A 23,197-nucleotide genomic window follows, 5' to 3' on the forward strand; every position below is an offset into this window, starting at 1 on the left:
ACCGGATACGTATTTATATTGAATGGTAGAGCTGTCAGTTGGTGCAGTTCCGAACAGAGTGTCGTGGCGGGGTCTACGTGTGGAGCGGAGTACATAACTACTTCGGAAGCAGCAAATGAAGGAGTTCATATCCGATCTAGGTGTCATACCTAGTGCATCGGGTCCAATGAAAATCTTTTGTGACAATACTGGAGCAATTGCCTTGGCGAAGGAATCCAGATTTCATAAGAGAACCAAACACATCAAGAGACGCTTCAATTCCACCCGCGATCAAGTCAAGGTGGGAGACATAGAGATTTGCAAGATACATACTGATCTGAATGTTGCAGACCTGTTGACTAAGCCTCTCTCACGAGCAAAACACGATCAGCACCAAGACTCCATGGGTGTTAGAATCATTACTATGTAATCTAGATTATTGACTCTAGTGCAAGTGGGAGACTGAAGGAAATATGCCCTCGAGGCAATAATAAAGTTGTTATTTATATTTCCTTATATCATTATAAATGTTTATTATTCATGCTAGAATTGTATTAACCGGAAACTTAGTACATGTGTGGATACATAGACAAACAGAGTGTCCCTAGTATGCCTCTACTTGACTAGCTCGTTAATCAAAGATGGTTAAGTTTCCTAACCATAGACATGTGTTGTCATTTGATGAACGGGATCACATCATTAGAGAATGATGTGATGGACAAGACCCATTTGTTAGCTTAGCATTAATGATCGTTTAGTTTTATTGCTATTGCTTTCATCATGACTTATACATGTTCCTCTAACTATGAGATTGTGCAACTCCCGAATATCGGAGGAACACCTTGTGTGCTACCAAACGTCACAACATAGCTGGGTGATTATAAAGATGCTCTATAGGTGTCTCCGATGGTGTTTGTTGAGTTGGCATAGATCGAGATTAGGATTTGTCACTCCGTGTTTCGGAGAGGTATCTCTGGGCCCTCTCGGTAATGCTCATCACTATAAGCCTTGCAAGCAATGTGACTAATGAGTTAGTTGTGGGATGATGCATTACGGAATGAGTAAAGAGACTTGCCGGTAACGAGATTGAACTAGGTATGATGATACCGACGATCAAATCTCGGGCAAGTAACATACCGATGACAAAGGGAACAACGTATGTTGTTATGCGGTTTGACCGATAAAAATCTTCGTAGAATATGTAGGATCTAATATGAGCATCTAGGTTCCTCTATTGGTTATTGAGCGGAGATGTGTCTCGGTCATGTCTACAAAGTTCTCGAACCCGTAGGGTCCGCACGCTTAACGTTCGATGACGATTTGTATTATGAGTCATGTGATTTGATGACCGAAGTTTTTTCGGAGTCCCGAATGAGATCACGGACGTGACGAGGAGTCTCGAAATGGTCGATAGGTAAAGATTCATATATTGAAAGGTTGCATTCGGACATCGGAATGGTTCTGGGTGATTCGGGCATTTTTCCGGAGTACCGGGAGGTTACCGGAACCCCCCGGGAGAAGTATTGGGCCTATTGGGCCTTATTGGAGGAGAGGAGAGAGGCCACGTGAGAGGGGCGCCCCCTTGCCCAAACCGAATTGGACTAGGGGAGGGGCCGGCCCCCCTCTTTCCTTCTCCCTCTCTCTCCCTTCCCCTTTTCCCTCTCCGGTGGAAGGAAGGAGGGGGTGCCGAATCCTACTTCGACTAGGAGTCCAAGTAGGACTCCCCCCTTGGCGCGCCCCTTCTAGGGCCGGCCTCCTCCTCCCCCCCTTATATACGTGGGACGGGGGGCACCCCAAAGGCACACCAAGTCTTCTCTTAGCCGTGTGCGGTGCCCCCCTCCACAGTTACACACCTCGGTCATATCGTCGTAGTGCTTAGGCGAAGCCCTGCGCCGGTAACATCATCGTCACCGTCGCCACGCCGTCATGCTGACGGAACTCTCCCTTGTCCTCAACTGAATCAATAGCTCGAGGGACGTCATCGAGATGAACGTGTGCTGAACGCGGAGGTGCCGTATGTTCTGTGCTTGGATCGGTTGGATCACGAAGACGTTCGACTACATCAACCGCGTTACTAAACGCCTCCGCTTTCGGTCTATGAGGGTACGTGGACACACTCTCCCCGCTCGTTGCTATGCTTCTCCTAGATAGATCTTGTGTGAGCGTAGGATTTTTTTTGAAATACTACGTTCCCCAACATGTCGGCTGCACAATTGATGGGTATGAGAGTCGATTTGCGGAAGTTTATTTTTAGTCCAATGGAAGTGGCATAATCTGTCAGAATATCCTTAACGACTATCGCATATTCGATTTTTCTCGGGGCCGGCTACCCAAGATTGCTGCTAGACTGCCGTGCGCCTCAAACGGCATGATCTACCCCACGCCACGCATTACCTCTTTTACGACCAGGATCTGGAGATGATGCAACACCTCCTTGTGGGTTCTCCCTTCTTGCGGCAGGTCTGGGACGATGTCATCTTCTTGTGTTGTCTTACAATCATCTTTCTTTTGGAAACACTTCCACTCTCTCGCTCTCGCCATTGCATTGACCATTTGGAAGCACCTTAACAATTGTCTCTTCGATGATGATAAATCCTTTGTCGCGCCTTCGTGTATTTGGGGCTAAGCAACCCCCTTCCCCTGCTAGTGTACGCATCGATGGGATGCCCCTATAACACTCTTTCTATATCAATTAAAAGATACAAATCTAGTGTATTTCGCGAAATAAAACTCAGTTTGCATAACTTTAGGATATTAATTCCACTTGAATAATGGAGTATGTGATAGGTAAGGGCGTCTCCCACATTGTCCCCCAAATCGGACTCACTATCTGTTTATAGACGCGTCCGAACGTGTCCGTGGACACGGATACCAAAGTCGTCCATCCAACACTATACCTCAAATGTCTGCTTCTGTTAACTTAAAAATAGATAGCACCCCGCCAAATCTTATAGTTTTGATTTGCGATTCGTACTAGTAGCCTTCCGTCAAAGTGTACGATCTACATTACCATAGTACACACTCTATATACATCCTTTCGCCAAATAACATGACAACGAAAAAACCACTTTCCGCCAAACAACTACGTCAGAGAAGAAAAAAGAAGACACATCCTTCCACTAAACTAATGGCATCCTTATGCCAAATTATGAGTGAATGCATGTTTCAATAGAGCTGACATTCCATGGGTGAATATTATCTGGGAGTCTTATTATCAACACTCTTTACCCAGTGAGAGAATGATTGGATCTTTCTGGTGGAAAGCAATGCTCAAACTTCTACCCACTTTCAGGCTCCTGCATGTTTGTAAAGCTGGCACTGGAGACACAATTAGATTTTGGGCAGACAATTGGCAAGACACCCCTTTGCAAACTCAGTATCCAGAACTGTTCTCTTTTGCAATCAACAAAGAAATCACACTTGGAAATGTGCAACAACTTGAGGACCTCAGCCAGCTGTTCAACCGGCCTTTATCCCTGGAAGCATTTAATCAGTTTAATGTCATTGAAGGGATCATCATGAACAGATCATCCACAGCTGATAGAGACTACTGGTATACTGGTGGTATCTCTACCAAATTTTCCTCTATGAAATTATACAAAGTGATCATGGGACCAAGCACAGCTCACGTCATTTTTAAGAAGCTTTGGAATACGGCGTGTCGGCTCAGACATAAAATTTTCTTCTGGCTCCTTCTCCATGATAGGATCAGTACCAGAAACATGCTACATCGCAGAAGCATGTATCTTGAGGATTACAATTGTGCTCTATGTGGGGATGGCACGGAGGACACTTCTCTCCACCTATTTTGGGACTGCCCATTTGCGTGGACCTGTTGGAATGTTATCACTCCCTCCAAAGTCAAAGGCATCTCTACCTACGATGAAATACTCCTCACTCTGGATCAGCTGCCGACAGATATTGCAATGGAAATTATGATTTTGGGTTGCTGGAGCATCTGGCTTAAGAGGAATGATAAGATCTTCAGACGGGCACCGATCCATCTAGATACTTGGAAATTCTACCTAAGAGAAAGTCTACAGATCACTACTATTCGAGCTAAGCATGAAAAGGCCACGATGATCAGTAATTGGATAACACTTCATTTGTAATCATTATGATGTTTCATAGAACCGGTATTGGTTGACTTTCTAGCTCGGACATGGCATGTCATGTAATATTTGTACTTTGTTGCATTTTGTAATGAAAATTACCGTAGAACGATTGTTCTACGGTTTCGGCTCAAAAAAAAAATGAGTGAATGCATGAAAAAAATAGTGGCTTCCGCCAAATCTCAAACATGCTAGTAGCATCCTTCCGCCAAAGCCTAATAGCAGCGACTTCCGCCATCGGGATGGAGAGAAGAGGGGTACGTGGTGGTTTTTTATTGGCAAATCGGATGTCCGGACGCCCGCAAAGCTCCCATAACTTTGCGTCCGGTTTGCAGGATTTCGGATAGCTAGACGAGTCCACATACATATGCAGGACAACGTTGCATGATAAGCTGCATCCAGACAGTACGGTTCAAATGTTTACGGGCGATTTGAGGGCCGGCTTTGAAGATGTCCTAAAGCCAAATGTTAACTTCTTTCTAAAACGGAGGCAAGAAGCTTGCTCCTTTTCATCAACTAAGTAGAGTTTTAAACATACAATGCCCACCTTTTCTTCCCCCGGTATAATATAGTACTCCAGATGATGCGCCGCGCCTAGACACAGATTGCCTTGTCAGGCTCCACATACGTGAAGATGATTGTCGGCAGGATGTAGACGTTGCGAAAGGCGTGAACTGGACGCTCGTCCCAAATGGTTCAAGCAATCGGCAAAAGGCAGGCCATCTCACTAGGAGTAGAAACCCATGGACTAATTAGCGACCATATCGGCAAAAAAGAAGTCATGGAGAATTCAAGTCTTGCAAGCGACGATTCAAGCAAAGGCATGTCAACTGAGCAATCACCCATTCAGGCCCAACCTCCTTTTTCTGTGTGGGCTTGAATTGCACCACGCAGACAAAGGGAACAGTTGGGGAATGACCTGGTCAAATTGCTCAGAAGAAGTGACGGGCAGAATCACACCTGTACTGCAGTGGACTAGTGTACATCACCATACCACTTTATATTACATTATCTTCTCTGTTCCTAAACATATCCAGATGATTTGAACTGCTAGAACGTCTTATATTTATACTCCCTCCGCCATAAAATATGTGTTTCAAGTTTAGTAAAAAAAATTAGTACAAAGTTAAGACATTTATTTTAGAACGGAGGTAGTATTTAGGAACAGAGTGCATGATTCGTCCTGGAATTGGGTTCCTTTCAGTTGCACTTGCAGGTTCGCAAGAGAAATCCCACAGCGCCAGATCACGCCGAATGTTTGTAACCGAAGATGATGATTGTGCTTGTGCAGGGGCATCGCCAAAGAATGAGAATCCATTCCTTCAAGCCATAGCCATAGAGAATCCGGAATTCAGTGGGCACGGCCTGCCTTTTTTCGCACACCTGTACTAGCATTTCAGCTGACCAACTGTACTAGCGAACTTCCTCTTTGGTGTTTCATCTCAAGAACATGACACAGTTATATCAGGAGGGGAGAAGAGTGGAGCGTAGCCTCAGTAAACATCGGTGGAGTCAGTTGAGTAGTAATCACAAGAAACATGGCCAGTATGTAGTCTAGTCGTAGTAACAGTATGTGTATGTCATTTACATCTGACACAATCTTATTCTACATAGTGTCTATATTACAAAGCAGATGATGGTACAAGGGAAGGAAAGGATCCGTATGTACAAGGACAACACAGGCAAGCTTCTCTCGGTGGCCAACAAGAAGGACACCAGGAGAAGCGCCGCTCACACTACTGTACGTATGCCACACAAACAAACCGTCAAAAATCCTACTACAAGAAGATGAAAGAAAAAGGAGGAAGCAGAAGGGCAGAGAAGATCAAGACGCGCGCGCTCATACGTACTGTACTACTGTATAGCTCAGCTGCACAACAAGTCGTACCGGGAGCAGACGGAGGCAGAGCAACCTGGATGGACGGATCGCCGGCTCATCACCAGCCGTAGACGGCGCGGGAGCACTTGACCTTGATCCACTTGACGCTGCGCCGCACCGACCCCTTCACCTTGCCCTCCACGTCGTACACCTTGTAGGCCACCAGCCGCTTCTTCCTCTGCAGCTCCGCCTCCGCCTCGTCCGTCTTGGCCGGGGCCGGGGCCGGGGCCTCGTTGTCCACCAATGCCGAGAAGGAGGGGGTGTAGCTCCTCAGGTTGAGGGAGCGGCGGCCGGTGGAGGACCAGGTGGCTGCGGTGGTGGTGGCGGCGTTGGGCCCCTTGGCCTGGGCGGCGCCGTCGGAGAAAGGCTTGTAGGAGGCCGCGTAGGAGGCGCTGTAGCACCGGAGGTTCAGCCCCGGGGTGGGGCCGGCGCCGGAGACGGTCCTCGTGCTGCCGCTCCGCTGCACGGCGGTCGCCGCCACGGGGCGCGACAGGGAGGTGGTGCTCCTGGCGCGCTGCACCTTGGTGGGCGCGTAGGAGACGGCGTAGGAGGCGCTGTGGCACCGGAGGTCGTTGGCCGGCGCGGCGGCGGCGGCGGTGCTCCTCTCGGCCAGCGACACCGACCTCTCCATTGGCATCTTGTACCGCTCCGCCTACGTGTTCGCGCGGGTGTGGTCACTCTCTTGTCCGCGGAGCTCTGGCGTGAGGAACTGATGGCGGGCTGGTGGCGCCAAGCAGGCAGATGGAGCCTTTTTATAAAAGTGGGTGCGGGTTCCAAGTGTTGATCGGCTCGGCCAGACATGTTGCACGGAACGGTGCACGCTGCTACAGTATAGTAAGTACAGTATATGGTTTGGATCGTAGCAGACCGGTTCCTAGCCCAGGGTCGGATTGATAGCTTTCTCTCTCAGTTTCCTAGGGACAGGGACGGCGGCATTGCTGCTTGCTGCTGGTAGTGTGAGCTCGGTTCATTCGTTCGTTTTCTGATGTTCTTTTGGCCTAACGCACTACGCCAGGATGAGATTTTTTTGCTTTGCGTGCGTGCGCAGAAATCATTGGGCAGCCCAAGAGAAGCGTGAGATTTTTGCTTTGTCTGCGTGTGCACAGATCATAGGGCGGACGAAAACAACCGTGGGAGTGTAGGGGTTTCTACAGTGCTTTTTGATCGAACCAGCAGGATGGCAGGGAATGGAGCTTTTGCGGTGGGTTCTGCTTTCAATATCAGAGAAAGGCACAAGGTTTCTCGGACGTTGTTTTCATCTAAAATATGCCAAACCTGCTTAAACAATATGATGTCGTGAGGGCTCGAAATCTGACTTGCTCTCACACTCCGGGTTTTACAGTCCCTAAACCCTAAACGCTGTTTTTTTTTTAGAATTACCGGGGAGGAGTCCCTTCACCTAAATATATTACTCAAAGTTAAACGATGTTGATCCCCGGCGGGGAGTGGGAGTGCTAGTCACTCTGATTTCTTTTTATCCCTTCTTCCTCTCAGCCATTGCTAAGGCAGCTGGCCGCTCTCACCTTGTAACCAGTGGTTGGGGTCACTGTTCATGCCACGGTGGTGCCTCTAGGGGAAGGGGTGGCGTGGCAGGGGCCACAGACACCTCCTCGCCCGACCGCTCGCAAGGTTAGGCATGTGGCGACATCGATGAGCTCCCGTGGAGCTCGCTTACGCAATAGAATTATTTGATGCGCTATCTCTTCTGTAACTAGATAATACTCCGCGCGTTGCTGCGCGATGATAGTGTTACAAAAAGCTTAACAGAAAGGTGTACATTAAGAAGAAAAACTAATTAGAAAATAAAATAAAATTTTGTTTGTAGTGGCATGAGTTTGTTTACCTCTCGTTACTAAAGAAAGAGAAGACTCGAGAAGATGACTTACATATATAATACTCTGCAAAGAGAGCCTTGGCTCAGTGGTTGGGCATGCGTTTGTGCAGTCTAACGACCCGAGTTCAATTCCTAGAATTGACAGGTGATGCAACATGGTACTCATACTAAAATGGTCGTATGCATCCCTAGTTGGTGCAGAGGCCGGGGAAGTGAAATTCTCCCCCATTTTTTTAAGGGTTCCATCTTGTTTGCTAAAAGACTACGCAGCGTCAAGGGGGCGGAGATGCTACCGCCGCCGCCGCCACCTCCGCCGGAACCACCGCCTGGTTCTCTCCCCTCCCCCTCACGCCATGAATGCGCCACGTCGGCATCGCCGGACTGTGCAGAGATTGGGGTCGAGCAAGGGGAGGCAGATCGGGATCGGGATCGGGGCTTTCTCCATCCGGTGCGATGGAGGGTCGGGTTTGATGATTCTAGGACTCCTGGCCAGCAGCGGGAGGGCAGAGTATATGCGTACTCACCGTCAAGGTGGACGGTGGTGACGGATGACGATGGAGATATCCTCGCCGGCCGATATCTGGAGGACGGTGAGCTTTTGGTTGAAGTTCGCATCTTGTGATTGATGTTTTCGAAGTTTGGTTCCTTCATCGTCTGCAGGTTCAGTCGAGGGCGGAGGATCCAATTGAGATCGTCGATCTCGTTCCGAAGACGGATCTCGCGAACCAGGGGCAACGTTTTGGAGGTCGATTCTGGGTTCTTGTCGATGACCACGAGGAGGACAGCGAGGAGGAACCGGATTAGGGCAGTGACAAGCAGGAGCGGCCGTAGGGCCGGCCAGAGATGATGCAACTCGAGGGCGGGTACCTTCATGGCGATGTGCAGAAACGCAGGGAGAGGCTGGCCTTCGGCCCTATGACCGACACGATCGAAGACGAAGATCAAGCCATGGAGCGGTCCCCTACCCAAGGTAAGTGCGTCAACGGTTTCAATGTCCGATTTTTTCACACCGGAGGTGTGGATGAAGGTAATCAGGAAGAAGAAAAAGTAGGCTGCGCCGGCGGCGTCTCCTCCGGCGGCCGGCGCGATCCGGATTTACAGGGCGGAACGCGAGGAGCGTTTGAATCTCCTACTGGGCCTAGGTGCCCCAGTAAGGCAGCCGGTCGGTTTGGGCCAGGGCACAGCTGGGTATGAGGCCCAGCATGTCACCCCAGTGCTTGATCGGGTTGAGCCGAAGCCGATCGAGAGGATAGAGCCCGTCTCAGATCGGGGCCCATCCCATGCACGTATTTGCGACTCGTTGATCGACGGTGCCGGCATTAGGGTTCGAAAGCGAGGCCAGCCAGGCTTTCCTCGTCTCTCTGCTGGCAGGGCGACCAGGGTCTCTGCTGGGGCGCCAATGGCTGGGCGGGGGAGCGGTCCGCCGCCGCCGAGGCCGGTGACGCAGCCGCCCTCCAGAGTTGGTCCGCGCACAAACCTGCGCCCCCGTCGCAAAAACCGCCGCTTCCGGCGCCGAAGCCTGCCCCGCCGCCGCCGGCCAGGGCCGCGCCTCCGCCCAAAGTTGCGACGCCCCTGGCCAAGGCCACGCCGCCACCCGCTAGGGCTGGGCCGTCTCCATCCGGGCCGCCTCAGCACCGCCTGCCTCCTCTGCATCACGTCCAGCAGCAGCAGGTGGTGCGGGACGGCTGACCTAGGGCGCCGGACGCTGCTCCTGCGGGAGGACGAGGGGCCGACCCTGCCAGAGTGGCCGGTGGCGGATATGCTGACCGGGATCCTCCGCGTCAGCGTTGGATCGACGATGGGTACGATGTCTACGGGGAAGGCTGATACGTCTCCATCGTATCTACTTTTCCAAACATTTTTGCCCTTATTTTGGACTCTAACTTGCATGATTTGAATGGAACTAACCCGGACTGACGCTGTTTTCAGCAGAATTGCCATGGTGTTATTTTTGTGCAGAAATAAAAGTTCTCGGAATGACCTGAAACTTCACAGAGAATATTTTTGGAATATATAAAAATACTAGCGAAAGAATCAAGGCCAGGGGGCCCACACCCTGTCCACGAGGGTGGGGGCGCGCCTACCCCCCTGGGCGTGCCTGCTGCCTCATGGGCCCCCTGGTGCTCCACCGACCTCAACTCCAACTCTATATATTCACGTTCGGGGAGAGAAAATTTGGAGAGAAGGACTCATCACGTTTTACGATACGGAGCCGCCGCCAAGCCCTAATCTCTCTCGTGAGGGCTGATCTGGAGTCCGTTTGGGGCTTCGGAGAGGGGAATCCGTCGCTGTCGTCATCATCAACCTTCCTCCATCACCAATTTCATGATGCTCACCGTCGTGCGTGAGTAATTCCATCGTAGGCTTGCTGGACGGTGATGGGTTGGATGAGATTTACCATGTAATCGAGTTAGTTTTGTTAGGGTTCGATCCCTAGTATCCATTATGTTCTGAGATTAATGTTGCTATGACTTTTCTATGCTTAATGCTTGTCACTAGGGCCCGGGTGCCATGATTTCAGATCTGAACCAATTATGTTTTCATGAATATATGTGAGTTCTTGATCCTATCTTGCAAGTCTATAGTCACCTATTATGTGTTATGATCCGTTAACCCCGAAGTGACAATAATCGGGATACTTACCGGTGATGATCGTAGTTTGAGGAGTTCATGTATTCACTAAGTGTTAATGCTTTGGTCCGGTACTCTATTAAAAGGAGACCTTAATATCCCTTAGTTTCCAATAGGACCCCGCTGCCACGGGAGGGTAGGACAAAAGATGTCATGCAAGTTCTTTTCCATAAGCACGTATGACTATATTCGGAACACATGCCTACATTACATTGATGAATTGGAGCTAGTTCTTTGTCACCCTAGGTTATAACTATTGCATGAGGAATCGCATCGGACATTCACATATTGCTCTTTGCTTAGTTACTTTGCCGTTGCCACTGTTACAATTAGTACAAAACTGCTACTATTACCTTTGCCGCTGTTACCGTTACTTCCATACTACTTTGCTACTAAATATTTTGCTGCAGATATTAAGTTATCCAGGTGTGGTTGAATTTACAACTGAACTGCTAATACTTGAGAATATTCTTTGGCTCCCCTTGTGTCGAATCAATAAATTTGGGTTGAATACTCTATCCTCGAAAACTATTGCGATCCCCTATACTTGTGGGTTATCAAGACTATTTTCTAGCGCCGTTGCCGGGGAGCATAGGTCTATTCTTTGAGTCACTTGGGATTTATATCTGCTGATCACTATGAGGAACTTGAAAGACGAAAGAACTAAGATTTTTCCCTCAACTACGAGGGGAGGTAAGGAACTGCCATCTAGCTGTGCACTTGATTCACCTTTTGTTTTGAGTAAACTTGCGACACCTGAACCTGCTTCTGCTATTAATTCTGATATGTCGGATGTTATTGATGATGCCACTTCTACTATGCATGATACTTATGATGAAACTACTTCTATGCTTGATACTACTGTGCCACTAGGTGAATTTCTTGATGAACAACTTGCTAGGGCTAGAGAGAATGAAATTATTGAAACTGATACATTGATGAAAGTGATGATGAAGATTCTCCCCCTAGATATGAATTGCCTGTTGTGCCTGAGGGTTATGTTATGGATGAAGAAACTGCTAGAGACTTTCTTGCTTGCAATGATAGATATGATCTTAAGAAGTTATTAGCTAAGCTGAAAGAAAATTCTTTGAATGCTAGAATGAAATATGACCCTGCTTTTCCTACTTCACCTATCTGTGTTACTGATAAGGATTCTGATTTCTTTGTTGATCCTGAGATAATTACTTTGGTTGAATCTGATCCTTTTTATGGCTATGAATCTGAAACTGTTGTGGCACATCTTACTAAATTAAATGATATAGCTACCCTATTCACTAATGATGAGAAAACTCGCTACTACTATATCCTTAAATTATTTCCATTCTCATTAAAGGGTGATGCTAAAACATGGTTTAATTCTCTTGATCCTGGTTGTGTGCGTAGTCCCCAGGATATGATTTATTACTTCTCTGCGAAATTTTTCCCCGCTCATAAGAAACAAGCTGCTTTAAGGGAAATATATAATTTTGTGCAAATTAAAGAAGAGAGTCTCCCACACGCTTGGGGAGGCTTCTCCAATTGCTTAATGCTTTGCCTGATCATCCTCTCAAGAAAAATGAAATACTTGATATCTTTTATAATGGCTTAACCGATGCTTCCATAGACCACCTGGATAGTTGTGCTGGTTGTGTTTTCAGGCGAAAGAACAGTTGATCAAGCTGAATTGCTGTTGAATAATATGTTTACTAATGAAAATAATTGGACACTTCCTAAACCAACTCCTAAACCAACTCCGAAGAAAAGGGGTATTCTATTTCTCAGTCCTGAAGATATGCAAGAGGCAAAGAAATCTATGAAAGAAAAAGGTATTAAAGCTGAAGATGTTAAGAATTTACCACCTATTGAAGAAATACATGGTCTTGATAACCCGACACAGGTAGTAAAGGTAAATTCTCTCTATAGATTTGATGAAGGTGATATTCCTCGTTATAAGTCTGCTAGCCAATGCTTGGATGAGTTTGATAATTTTATTGTTAAACAAGAAAATGTCAATGCTTATGTTGGTAGACAATTGAAATGAAATGCTTATATGATTGAACACTTGAGTGATTATATGTCTAGAGTTAAAGGTGAACTTAAACTCATTAGTAAACATGCTTCTATGGTTACCACTCAGGTAGAACAAGTGCTTAAAACTCAAAATGATTTGCTCAGTGAATTAAATAATAAGAAGAATGATAATGCTATTAGAGTTGTGACTAGAGGGGGTAAAATGACTCAGAAACCTTTGTATCCTGAGGGCCACCCTAAGAGAATTGAGCAAGATTCTCAGAGAATTAATGTTGATGCACCTAGTCCTTCTAAAAAGAAGAAAAATAAAAATGATAGGACTATGCATGCTTCTAGTGAACCTGTTGTAGACACACCTGAGAATCCCAATGATATTTCTATTTCTGATGCTGAAACACAATCAGGTGATGAACATGAACCTAGTGATAATGTTAATAATGATGTTCATGTTGATGCTCAACCTAGCAATAACAATGATGTAGAAATTGAACCTGCTGTTGATCTTGATAACCCACAATCAAAGAATCAACATTATGATAAGAGAGACTTCATTGCTAGGAAGCACGGTAAAGAAAGAGAACCATGGGTTCAGAAACCCATGCCTTTTCCTCCTAAACCATCCAAGAAAAAGGATGATGAGGATTTTGAGCGCTTTGCTGAAATGATTAGACCTATCTTTTTGCGTATGTGTTTGACTGATATGCTTAAAATGAATCCTTATGCTAAGTATATGAAGGATATTAGTACAAATAAAAGAAAGATACCGGAAGCTGAAATTTCCACCATGCTTGCTAATTATACTTTTAAAGGTGGAATACCTAAGAAACTTGGAGATCCAGGAGTACCAACTATACCATGCTCCATTAAAAGAAACTATGTTAAAACTGCTTTATGTGATCTTGGAGCCGGTGTTAGTGTTATGCCTCTCTCTTTATATCGTAGACTTGATTTGAATAAGTTGACACCTACTGAAATATCTTTGCAAATGGCTGATAAATCAACTGCAATACCTGTCGGTATTTGTGAGGATGTGCTTGTTGTGGTTGCAAACTTTACTATTTTAATGGACTTTGTTATTCTTGATATTCCCGAGGACGATAGTATGTCGATTATCCTTGGTAGACCCTTTTTGAATACTGCAGGGGCTGTTATTGATTGAAACAAAGGCAATGTCACTTTTCATGCTAATGGTAATGAGCATACGGTACACTTTCCGAGGAAACAACCTCAAGTCCACAGTATCAATTCTATTGGAAAAATTCCAACGATTACTATTGGAGGTTTTGAATTTCCTCTTCCTACTGTCAAGAAGAAATATGATATTCTTATTATTGGGAACGTGCATATTCCCGTTGAGGTAACCTAGTGCTATTTGAAAATTCTCCGGTTTCATGCGATTCAGAATGAGTTTGTTAATGTCGGTGTCAAAACAGGCGGATCTCGGGTAGGGGGTCCCGAACTGTGCGTCTAAGGTCGATGGTGACAGGAGACGGGGGACACAATGTTTACCCAGGTTCGGGCCCTCTCTATGGAGGTAATACAGATACGTCTCCAACGTATCTATAATTTTTGATTGCTCCATGCTATATTATCTTCTGTTTTGGACATTATTGGGCTTTATTATTCACTTTTATATTATTTTTGGGACTAACCTATTAACCGGAGGCCTAGCCCAGAATTGTTGTTTTTTGCCTATTTCAGAGTTTCGCAGAAAACGAATATCAAACGGAGTCCAAACGGAATGAAACCTTCGGGAACATGATTTTCGGAACGAACATGATCCAGAGGACTTGGACCCTACGTCAAGAAAGCCACCAGGAAGCCACGAGGTAGGGGGCGCGCCTACCCCCCTGGGCGTGAGCTCCACCCTCGTGGGCCCCACGTTGCTCCACCGACGTACTCCTTCCTCCTATATATACCTACGTACCCCCAAAAGATTAGATATGGAGCCAAAAACCTAATTCCACCGCCTCAACCTTCTGTACCTATGAGATCCCATCTTGGGGCCTGTTCCGGAGCTCCGCCGGAGGGGGCATCGATCACGGAGGGCTTCTACATCAACACCATAGCCTCTCCGATGAAGTGTGAGTAGTTTACCTCAGACCTTCGGGTCCATAGTTATTAGCTAGATGGCTTCTTCTCTCTTTTTGGATCTCAATACAATGTTCTCCTCCTCTCTCGTGAAGATCTATTCGATGTAATCTTCTTTTGCGGTGTGTTTGTTGAGACCGATGAATTGTGGATTTATGATCAATTTTATCTATGAACAATATTTGAATCTTCTGAATTATTTTATGTATGATTGGTTATCTTTGCAAGTCTCTTCGAATTATCAGTTTGGTTTGGCCTACTAGATTGATCTTTCTTGCAATGGGAGAAGTGCTTAGCTTTGGGTTCAATCTTGCGGTGTCCTTTCCCAGTGACAGTAGGGGAAGCAAAGCACGTATTGTATTGTTGCCATCGAGGATAACAAGATGGGGTTTTTATCATATTGCATGAATTTATCCCTCTACATCATGTCATCTTGCCTAAAGGGTTACTCTGTTCTTATGAACTTAATACTCTAGATGCATGCTGGATAGCGGTCGATGTGTGGAGTAATAGTAGTAGATGCAGGCAGGAGTCGGTGTACTTGTCTCGGACGTGATGCCTATATACATGATCATACCTAGATATTCTCATAACTATGCTCAATTCTGTCAATTGCTCAACAGTAATTTGTTCACCCACCGTAAAATACTTATGCTCTTGAGAGAAGCCACTAGTGAAACCTATGGCCCCTGGGTCTATTTTCCATCATATTAATCTCCCGACAACAAGCTATTTCTGGCACCGTTTTTATTTTGTTTACTTTACTTTGCATCTTTATCACAAAAATACCAAAAATATTATCCTATCATATCTATCAGATCTCACTCTCGTAAGTGACCGTGTAGGGATTGACAACCCCTTATCGCGTTGGTTGTGAGGATTTATTTGTTTGTGTAGGCGCGAGGGACTCGCGCGTAGCCTCCTACTGGATTGATACCTTGGTTCTCAAAAACTGAGGGAAATACTTACGCTACTTTGCTGCATCACCCTTTCCTCTTCAAGGGAAAACCAACGCAATGCTCAAGAGGTAGCAAGAAGGATTTCTGGCGCCGTTGCCGAGGAGGTCTATGCAAAAGTCAACATACCAAGTACCCATCACAAACCCTTATCTCCCGCATTACATTATTTGTCATTTGCCTCTCGTTTTCCTCTCCCCCACTTCACCCTTGCCGTTTTATTCGCCCTCTCTTTTCCGTTTACCTCTTTTTGCCCGTCTCTTGTTTGCTTGTGTGTTGGACTGCTTGTTTGTCACGATGGCTCAAGATAATACCAAATTATGTGACTTTACCAATACCAACAATAATGATTTCCTTAGCACCCCGATTGCTCCACTTACCGATACTAAATCTTGTGAAATCAATGCTGCTTTGTTGAATCTTGTCATGAAAGATCAATTCACCAGCCTTCCTAGTGAAGATGCCGCTACTCATCTAAATAGCTTCGTTGATTTGTGTGATATGCAAAAGAAGAAAGATGTTGACAATGATATTGTTAAATTGAAGCTATTTCCTTTTTCGCTTAGAGATCGTGCTAAAGATTGGTTTTCGTCTTTGCCTAAGAATAGTATTGATTCCTGGAATAAGTGCAAGGATGCTTTTATCTCTAAATATTTTTCTCCCGCTAAGATTATCTGTCTTAGAAACGATATTATGAATTTTAAGCAACTTTATCATGAACATGTTGCACAAGCTTGGGAGAGGATGAAATTAATGATACATAATTGCCCTACGCATGGTTTAAATTTGTGGATGATTATACAAATTTTTTATGCCGGATTGAATTTTGCTTCTAGAAATCTTTTAGATTCGGCCGCGGGAGGCACTTTTATGGAAATCACTTTAGGAGAAGCTACTAAACTCCTAGATAATATTATGGTTAATTATTCTCAATGGCACACTGAAAGATCTACTAATAAAAAAGTGCATGCGATAGAAGAAATTAATGTTTTGAGTGGAAAGATGGATGAACTTATGAAATTATTTGCTAGTAAGAGTGTTTCTTCTGATCCTAATGATATGCCTTTGTCTACTTTGATTGAGAATAATAATGAATCTATGGATGTGAATTTTGTTGGTAGGAATAATTTTGGTAACAACGCGTATAGAGAAAACTTTAATCCTAGGCCTTATCCTAGCAACTCCTCTAATAATTATGGTAATTCCTACAACAATTCTTATGGAAACTTTAATAAGACGCCCTCTGAATTTTAGACTAGTGTTAAGGAATTTATGAATTCGCAAAAGAATTTTAATGCCTTGCTTGAAGAAAAATTGCTTAAAGTTGATGAATTGGCTAGGAACGTTGATAGAATTTCTCTTGATGTTGATTCTTTGAAACTGAGATCTCTTCCTCCTAAGCATGATATCAGTGAGTCTCTCAAAGCCATGAGAATTTCCATTGATGAGTGCAAAGAAAGAACCGCTAGGATGCGTGCTAAAAAAGATTGCTTTATAAAAGCGTGTTCTTCTAATTTTTATGAAAACAAAGATGAAGATCTAGGTTATTGATGTATCCCCTATTAAATCTTTGTTTTGCAATATGAATCTTGATAATGATGGGACTGAATATGATCCACCTTTACCTAGAAGGCGTTCCAAAAATTCAGAGTTTTTAGATCTTGATGCTAAAATTGATAAAAGTGGGATGGAAGAAATCAAAACATTAGATGTTAATGAACCCACTATTTTGGATTTCAAGGAATTTAATTATGATAATTGCTCTTTGATAGATTGTATTTCCTTGTTGCAATCCGTGCTAAATTCTCCTCATGCTTATAGTCAAAATAAAGCTTTTACCAAACATATCTTTGATGTTTTGATGCAATCTTATGAAGAAAAGCTTGAGTTGGAAGTCTCTATCCCTAGAAAACTTTATGATGAGTGGGAACCTACTATTAAAATTAAGATTAAAGATCATGAATGCTATGCTTTGTGTGATTTGGGTGCTAGTGATTCCACGATTCCAAAAACTTTGTGCGATTTGTTAGGTTTACGTGATTTTTATGATTGCTGTTTAAATTTGCACCTTGCGGATTCCACTATTAAGAAACCTATGGGAAGAATTAATTATGTTATTATTTTTGAAAATATGAACTATGTGCCCGTAGATTTTATCATTCTTGATATAGATTACAATCCTTCATGTCCTATTATTCTTGGTAGACCTTTCCTTAGAACGATTGGTGCAATTATTGATATGAGGGAAGGGAATATTAGATTCCAATTTCCATTAAAGAAAGGCATGGAACACTTCCCTAGGAATAAAATAAAATTACCATATGAATCTATCATGAGAGCCACTTATGGATTGCCAACTAAAGATGGCAATACCTAGATCTATCCTTGCTTTTATGCCTAGCTAGGGGCGTTAAACGATAGCGCTTGTTGGGAGGCAACCCAATTTTATTTTTAGTTTTTTGCCTTTTGCTTATGTTTAGGAATAAATACTTGTTCTATCTTCTGGTTAGATGTGTTTTTATGTTTTAATTAGTGTTTGTGCCAAGTTAAACCTATAGGATCTTCTTGGATGATAGTTATTTGATCTTGCAGAAAATTTCAGAAACTTTCTGTTCACGAAAATAATTTTTAAAAATCACCAGAACGTGATAAAATATTGATTCCAATTGCTTCTGATCAATAAACAAATTGTCTAGGTCTTCCTATTTTGGCTGATTTTTTGGAGTTCCAGAAGTTTGCGTTAGTTACAGATTACTACAGACTGTTCTGTTTTTGACAGATTCTGTTTTTCGTGTGTTGTTTGCTTATTTTGATGAATCTATGGCTAGTAAAATAGTTTATAAACCATAGAGAAGTTGGAATACAGTATGTTTAACACCAATATAAATAAATAATGAGTTCATTACAGTACCTTGAAGTGGTCTTTTGTTTTCTTTCGCTAACGCAGCTCACGAGATTTTCTGCTAAGTTTTGTGTTATGAAATTTCATGTTTTGGGTGAAAGATTTGATGGATTATGGAACAAGGAGTGGCAAGAGCCTAATATTGGGGATGCCCATGGCACCCCCAAGATAATCTAAGGACACCAAAAATCCAAAGCTTGGGGATGCCCCGGAAGGCATCCCCTCTTTCGTCTACTTCCATCGGTAACTTTACTTGGAGCTATATTTTTATTCACCACATGATATGTGTTTTGCTTGGAGCGTCTTGTATGATTTGATTATTTGCTTTTTAGTTTACCACAATCATCCTTTCTGTACACACCTTTTGAGAGAGACACACATGATTCGGAAATTATTAGAATACTCTATGTGCTTCACGTATATCTTTTGAGTTATATAGTTTTTGCTGTAGTGCTTCACTTATATCTTTTAGAGCACGGTGGTGATTTTGTTTTATAGAAACTATTGTTCTCTCATGCTTCACTTAGATTATTTTCAGAGTCCTACAAAACAGCATGGTAGTTTGCTTTAACAATAATAGGCATACAAGATTAGTAAAAGAAAAATTCTTATGTGTGTGTTGAATACTATGAGAAGTTTGATGCTTGATAATTGTTTTGAGATATGAAGATGGTGATATTAGAGTCATGCTAGTTGAGTAGTTTTGAATTTGAGAAATACTTGTGTTAAAGTTTGTGATTCCCGTAGCATGCACGTATGGTGAACCGTTATGTGATGAAGTCGGAGCATGATTTATTTATTGATTGTCTTCCTTATGAGTGGCGCTCGGGGATGAGCGATGGTCTTTTCCTACCAATCTATCCCCCTAGGAGCATGCGCGTAATACTTTGCTTTGATAACTTGTAGATTTTTGCAATAAGTATATGAGTTCTTTATGACTAATGTTGAGTCCATGGATTATACGCACCCTTCTTCCTTCCACCATTGCTAGCCTCTCTAATACCGCGCACTTTTCGCCGGTATCATACACCCACCATATACCTTCCTCAAAACAGCCACCATACCTACCTATCATGGCATTTCCATAGCCATTCCGAGATATATTTCCATGCAACTTACCACCGTTTCGTTTATTATGACACGCTTCATCATTGTCATATTTCTTTGCATGATCATGTAGTTGACATTGTATTTGTGGCAAAGCCACCGTTCATAATTCTTTCATACATGTCACTCTTGATTCATTGCATATCCCGGTACACCACTGGAGGCATTCATATAGAGTTATATTTTGTTCTAAGTATCGAGTTGTAATTGTTGAGTTGTAAGAAAATAAAAGTGTGATGATCATCATTTTTAGAGCATTGTCCCAAGTGAGGAAAGGATGATGGAGACTATGATTCCCCCACAAGTCGGGATGAGACTCCGGATGAAAAAGAAAAAGAAAAAGAAAAGAGGCCATAAAAAAAGAGAAAAAAGGCCCAAACAAAAAAATGAGAGAAAAAGAGAGAAGGGACAATGTTACTATCCTTTTACCACACTTGTGCTTCAAAGTAGCACCATGATCTTCATGATAGAAAGTCTCCTATGATATCACTTTCATATACTAGTGGGAATTTTTCATTATAGAACTTGGCTTGTATATTCCAATGACGGGCTTCCTCAAAATGCCCTAGGTCTTCGTGAGCAAGCGAGTTGGATACACACCCACTTAGTTTCTTTTGTTGAGCTTTCATATACTTATAGCTCTAGTGCATCCGTTGCATGGCAATCCCTACTCACTCACATTGATATCTATTGATGGGAATCTCCATAGCCCGTTGATACGCCTAGTAGATGTGAGACTATCTTCTCCTTTTTTGTCTTCTCCACAACCACCATTCTATTCCACATATAGTGCTATGTCCATGGCTCACGCTCATGTATTGCGTGAACATTGAAAAAGTTTGAGAACATCAAAAGTATGAAACAATTGCTTGGCTTTTCATCGGGGTTGTGCATGATTTAAATATTTTGTGTGGTGAAGATAGAGCATAGCCAGACTATATGATTTTGTAGGGATAACTTTCTTTGGCCATGTTATTTTGAGAAGACATATGCTTAGTTAGTATGCTTGAAGTATTATTATTTTTATGTCAATATTGAACTTTTGTCTTGAATCTTTCATATCTAAATATTCATACCACAATTAAGAAGAATTACATTGAAATTATGCCAAGTAGCATTCCGCATCAAAAATTCAGTTTTTATCATTTACCTACTCGAGGACGAGCAGGAATTAAGCTTGGGGATGTTTGATACGTCTCCAACGTATCTATAATTTTTGATTGCTCCATGCTATATTATCTTCTGTTTTGGACATTATTGGGCTTTATTATTCACTTTTATATTATTTTTGGGACTAACCTATTAACCGGAGGCCAAGCCCAGAATTGCTATTTTTTGCCTATTTCAGAGTTTCACAGAAAAAGAATATCAAACGGAGTCCAAACGGAATGAAACCTTCGGGAATGTGATTTTCGGAACGAACATGATCCAGAGGACTTGGACCCTATGTCAAGAAAGCCACCAGGAAGCCACGAGGTAGGGGGCGCGCCCTCCACCCTCGTGGGCCCCACGTTGCTCCACCGACGTACTCCTTCCTCCTATATATACCTACGTACCCCCAAACGATCAGATACGGAGCCAAAAACCTAATTCCACCGCCGCAACCTTCTGTACTACGAGATCTCATCTTGGGGCCTGTTCCGGAGCTCCGCCGGAGGGGGCATCGATCACGGAGGGCTTCTACATCAACACCATAGCCTCTCCGATGAAGTGTGAGTAGTTTACCTCAGACCTTCAGGTCCATAGTTATTAGCTAGATGGCTTCTTCTCTCTTTTTGGATCTCAATACAATGTTCTCCCCCTCTGTCGTGGAGATCTATTCGATGTAATCTTCTTTTGCGGTGTGTTTGTTGAGACTCATGAATTGTGGGTTAGTTTATCTATGAAAAATATTTGAATCTTCTGAATTCTTTTATGTATGATTGGTTATCTTTGCAAGTCTCTTCGAATTATCAGTTTGGTTTCGCCTACTAGATTGATCTTTCTTGCAATGGGAGAAGTGCTTAGCTTTGGGTTCAATCTTGCGGTGTCCTTTCCCAGTGACAGTAGGGGCAGCAAGGCACGTATTGTATTGTTGCCATCGAGGATAACAAGATGGTTTTTTTTATCATATTGCATGAATTTATCCCTCTACATCATGTCATCTTGCCTAAAGCGTTACTCTGTTCTTATGAACTTAATACTCTAGATGCATGCTGGATAGCGGTCGATGTGTGGAGTAATAGTAGTAGATGCAGGCAGGAGTCGGTCTACTTGTCTCGGACGCGATGCCTATATACATGATCATACCTAGATATTCTCATAACTATGCTCAATTCTGTCAATTGCTCAACAGTAATTTGTTCACCCACCGTAAAATACTTATGCTCTTGAGAGAAGCCACTAATGAAACCTATGGCCCCCGGGTCTATTTTCCATCATATTAATCTCCCGACAACAAGCTATTTCTGGCACCGTTTTTATTTTGTTTACTTTACTTTGCATCTTTATCAAAAAATACCAAAAATATTATCCTATCATATCTATCAGATCTCACTCTCGTAAGTGACCGTGTAGGGATTGACAACCCCTTATCGCGTTGGTTGCGAGGATTTATTTGTTTGTGTAGGTGCGAGGGACTCGCGCGTAGCCTCCTACTGGATTGATACCTTGGTTCTCAAAAACTGAGGGAAATACTTACGCTACTTTGCTGCATCACCCTTTCCTCTTCAAGGGAAAACCAACACAGTGCTCAAGAGGTAGAAAATACCCTACTTCCTGCTTCATTGATCTTGATGAATATGAGTATTACAAGAGTTGATCTACCACGAGATCGTAATGGCTAAAACCCCAGAAGTCTAGCCTGTCTGACTATAATTGTATATCCTCTACGGACTAAGCCCTCCGATTTATATAGACACCGGAGGGGACTAGGGTTGTACAAAGTCGGTTACAAAGAAAGGAATCTTCATATTTGGACGCCAAGCTTGCCTTCCACGCCAAGGAGAGTCCCATCCGGACACAGGTGGAGTCTTCGGTCTTTGTATCTTCACAGCCCATTAGTCCGGCTCAACAGGACGGACGCCCGAGGACCCCTTAGTCCAGGACTCCCTCAGTAGCCCCTGAACCAGGCTTCAATGATGAGGTGTCCGGCGCGTAGATTGTCTTCGGCATTGCAAGGCGGGTTCCCCTTTCCGAATACTCCAGGATAGTCTTCGGACGCAATGAACGTGTCCAGATCTCCAACACAAGTACCACACACTACCGCAGAGAGTACAATATTTCACGATTCCAATCCGCCGACAACTTTTATAATGTGACATCACATCCGCCCGATCATTATTTCGAACCGTTTCTTGTCTTGCTGTTCCACGTTTCGAGGCGCGGTTTTTATTGGCACGTCTTGTCGAGGCAGAGATCGTGTCCCCTTATTGCGGGATTCTCATCAATGCAAGAGTGGGTAACCCAACCATCCCATTGGGATGATTCCTTAGGAATAGGTAGGTTTTCAGGCTTAGGAGGAGGCGTCCGATACCCATTGCCTTTATAAAGGAGCCAAGGGCCGTCTCTTTTTACGCCAAACCTCTCCTCAGCCTTTCCAACCTCGAGTTCTAGCACCCAAGGTTCGACTTCATTGCTTCAAGCTTCCCAATCATGCCCGGACCCAGTCCACAGGGCCGATGGGTAGCTTCCTCTGTTACAGAGGAGGACATT

At 43.9% G+C, this 23,197-nt stretch overlaps 1 protein-coding gene across 1 annotated transcript; it reads right to left on the reverse strand.

The window, feature by feature from the left end:
* Positions 1–5,655: 5,655 nt before the first annotated feature.
* Positions 5,656–6,811, reverse strand: LOC109761622 (uncharacterized). The gene has a single exon (XM_020320434.4). It carries the CDS (start codon positions 6,605–6,607, stop codon positions 6,029–6,031), a length of 579 nt encoding a protein of 192 aa, XP_020176023.1. The 5' UTR covers positions 6,608–6,811; the 3' UTR covers positions 5,656–6,028.
* Between the last annotated feature and the right edge of the window lie 16,386 nt (positions 6,812–23,197).

This window comes from Aegilops tauschii, chromosome 6 (assembly GCF_002575655.3).
Source record: "Aegilops tauschii subsp. strangulata cultivar AL8/78 chromosome 6, Aet v6.0, whole genome shotgun sequence".
Lineage (NCBI taxonomy): Eukaryota > Viridiplantae > Streptophyta > Magnoliopsida > Poales > Poaceae > Aegilops > Aegilops tauschii.

Bases quoted from the DNA above. Each gene is read 5' to 3' on its own strand.
- LOC109761622 (XM_020320434.4), bottom strand. From the start codon at position 6,607: ATGCCAATGGAGAGGTCGGTGTCGCTGGCCGAGAGGAGCACCGCCGCC.